At 46.3% G+C, this 3,023-nt stretch overlaps 1 protein-coding gene and 1 long non-coding RNA gene across 2 annotated transcripts in view; one reads left to right on the top strand and one right to left on the bottom strand.

The window, feature by feature from the left end:
• Window positions 1-2,158, top strand: part of LOC123980317 — a 21,822-nt gene extending 19,664 nt beyond the window's left edge. Inside the window, exons 3-4 of the long non-coding RNA XR_006827466.1 lie at window positions 1,423-2,044; window positions 2,109-2,158. This is a non-coding gene — a long non-coding RNA (uncharacterized LOC123980317). The remainder of the gene's footprint in view (window positions 1-1,422; window positions 2,045-2,108) is intronic.
• The window catches only part of atp1b2a (ATPase Na+/K+ transporting subunit beta 2a), a 20,356-nt gene that overhangs the window by 2,526 nt on the left and 14,807 nt on the right, over window positions 1-3,023 (bottom strand). Inside the window, exons 4-8 of the mRNA XM_046064643.1 lie at window positions 2,380-2,459; window positions 1,866-1,991; window positions 1,596-1,655; window positions 1,480-1,506; window positions 1,187-1,282 (exon numbers count right to left, since the gene is read on the bottom strand). Coding sequence (XP_045920599.1) covers window positions 1,187-1,282; window positions 1,480-1,506; window positions 1,596-1,655; window positions 1,866-1,991; window positions 2,380-2,459 — 389 coding nt within the window. The remainder of the gene's footprint in view (window positions 1-1,186; window positions 1,283-1,479; window positions 1,507-1,595; window positions 1,656-1,865; window positions 1,992-2,379; window positions 2,460-3,023) is intronic.

Raw genomic sequence — 3,023 nt, 5'->3', positions numbered from 1 at the left:
CTCTCTCGCTGCCCTCGGTGAGCGTGTTGGAGTTGATTTTACACTCGATGTTGATGTCGGTGTTCAGGGAGGCGTTCAGGAACTTCACGGCCACCAGCGGCTGAGTGTAGTTCACCTGAGACAGTGAACACATCACACACTGAATAACATGACATCACTGAAGCACGTATGGCCTCACCAGTATAATAATGAGGTATCATCACCATGGATACAGTAGATCCACTGGCTCCTCTACCAACACAGCTTCACACTAGGGGTGTGACGAGATCTCGTGCCATGAATAAATAAAAACTGAAGCCAGCCTGCTCTGTGAGCTGCACTTTATCTGAGCTGCTGAAGTTAACCTGTGTGGATCTGTGGTGAGATTTCTGCCCGATCACAAGTGTTTCAGTTAGTTTCAGTTTCACATGCAGCGTGCAGTCCCACAAGCGGTCTGAAAGGATAACGTTACTACCAGCGGATCAACAACGTAACGCACCGCAGAGTAAAGGACAGTTAGATTTATTTTCTCTCAACACATCAGAGAACACAGATCTGTGGGAGAGATTCTGAATGAGCAGAAAATCTGCTGAAACACTGGAGCTACTAAAGTCCAGGAGCTTATAACTAAATTAAAATGAATTAATTTCTCATTGAGGTGAAAAGGAGCCACAGTCGCATTTAAAGAGGTTACTTCCTCAAACAAAGACACAGAGAGGAGGGAAGTGTCTCGTCACACCCCTACTACACAACAATCTACTGACTTGGACCATGACATGGATCTACTAAAGGATGTACAGACTGTCAGTAACACACTGAAAGCTCTACTGACATGGATCTACTGAATTTGATCTATTGGATCTACTAACACGGATCTGTTTGATCTACTTCCATGGATCTATTGGACCCACTAACAAGGATCTGTTGGATCTGCTAACCTGCTGAATCAGAGTACCTAATGGAACTGCATGTTTGAAAATACTAACCTGGGTCCACCAATGTAGATCTGATAGATACATAAATCAGCTAACGTGGATCAGCTAACATGTAATAGGTCTAATGGATCTACATACTGAACTCATGGAGGTTCGGTAGATCTTCCAGAAACTGGATCTGTTATAGACACTGACAACATCGAAGAACTATGATTCTCTAAATGCCACTAGGTGATGAACTGAAGGGACTGAATGTGTGTCCAGAGTGTTACCTGAGCTTTCTTGCCGTAGTACGGGTAGTACATGAGGTTGAAGGTCCCGTTGGGAGGATAATACGCCAGAGGTCCGACCTTATCGGTGTCCTCCCTCTGCACACACAGATACAGATCAATAACTTCATACAGACACTTAATGAACTGACAGTCAGGAGAACATCACGAGAGCCTCTGTTGAAACGTTCTAACACTGTGGTTCTACGCTCTAACACTACTGTTTCTTTACTCTGCAGATAAGGAGCCGGGCTCAGAAAGCTTGGTCAGAACGTTAAGGGCTCTGCTGTTCTTACCCACTCGTCTCTCTCCACTTTGTACCTCTGGAGATGGAGGGTGAAAAGGTGGAGACAACACGTGAGACGGAGACAGATGGTGTGACAGACAGTGAGACAGACAGACAGATTCAGACCTTGGCTCCACAGGTGACATAAGGAGACTGACCGTCCTTCCCCGGCAACATACCAATGACCTGGAGAGGGAGACAGGCAGAGAGACGGGTCAGCAGAGCAGGGCCGGTGTGCTCGTTTGGTTCTAGCAGCTGAACCTAATGTTGCGTCATCGTGTCACGTGATGCGCCACTTCAGTGTTCCCGTGGATGTAGTTACTACAGTAACCAACAGACACTACAACCTCACTTTGGTCACTCTGCTGTTTGGATCGGGGTCAGAGGTCAACGTACCCGGTTCATTTTGATGAGGATGCAGGGCTGACCTCTGTTGTAACCATAGAAACGATCCGAAATCCCAGAACACTCCTCCAACATGGTCCGATTGAACTGACAGGAACGCTTGGGGTTGTTCCTGACCTGAGAGAGACAGGCGGGTAGAGGGTGAAACAGGCGGGTAGAGGGTGAGACAGGTAGAGAGAAAGACAGGTAGAGGGTTAGAAATGCAGACAGACAGACATGTAGAGGGTGAGACAGGCGGGTAGAGGGTGAAACAGGTAGAGAGACAGACAGGTAGAGGGTTAGAAATGCAGACAGACAGACATGTAGAGGGTGAGACAGGCAGGTAGAGGGTAAGACAGGCAGAGAGAGAGACAGATAGAGGGAGAGACAGACAGAGACAGGTAGAGGGTGAGACAGACAGGTAGAGGGTGAAACAGGCAGAGAGACAGACAGGTAGAGGGAGAGACAGGCAGAGAGACAGACAGGTAGAGGGAGAGACAGGCAGGTAGAGGGAGAGACAATTCACCTCTCCACTGTCCTCTTGAATGAAGTATTGATCTGGAGGGCAGTTATCATTGGTCTGAACCTGATAGCTGTCATTATACGCTGCAGACAGACAGAGAGACAGACAGGTAAAGAGACAGGCAGGTATTTAATATCAAACATGAGTGACGTAGATCAGGATGTTCAAACAGATGATTTTATTTTAAACAGACACCAGACTGTTTTCATTTCAGACATAATTTCATTTGATCTAAGTAGAGAGTACAGCCCTCATATTTCTGTAAATATCTGATTCTGTCTAACTGTGTAAAGTAGTGAGCGTGCAGCTTGTATAACAGTGTAAAGTAGTGAGCGTGCAGCTTGTATAACAGTGTAAAGTAGTGAGCGTGCAGCTTGTGTAACAGTGTAAAGTAGTGAGCGTGCAGCTTGTATAACAGTGTAAAGTAGTGAGCGTGCAGCTTGTATAGCAGTGTAAAGTAGTGAGCGTACAGCTTGTATAACAGTGTAAAGTAGTGAGCGTGCAGCTTGTGTAACAGTGTAAAGTAGTGAGCGTGCAGCTTGTATAACAGTGTAAAGTAGTGAGCGTGCAGCTTGTGTAACAGTGTAAAGTAGTGAGCGTATAACAGTGTAAAGTAGTGAGCGTGCAGCTTGTGTAAAGTAGTGAGC

Source organism: Micropterus dolomieu, linkage group LG12, assembly GCF_021292245.1.
Source record: "Micropterus dolomieu isolate WLL.071019.BEF.003 ecotype Adirondacks linkage group LG12, ASM2129224v1, whole genome shotgun sequence".
Taxonomy (NCBI): Eukaryota; Metazoa; Chordata; class Actinopteri; order Centrarchiformes; family Centrarchidae; genus Micropterus; species Micropterus dolomieu.
Note: the sequence above shows the minus strand (reverse complement) of the source record. Positions and strands in the feature narration are given on the sequence as shown.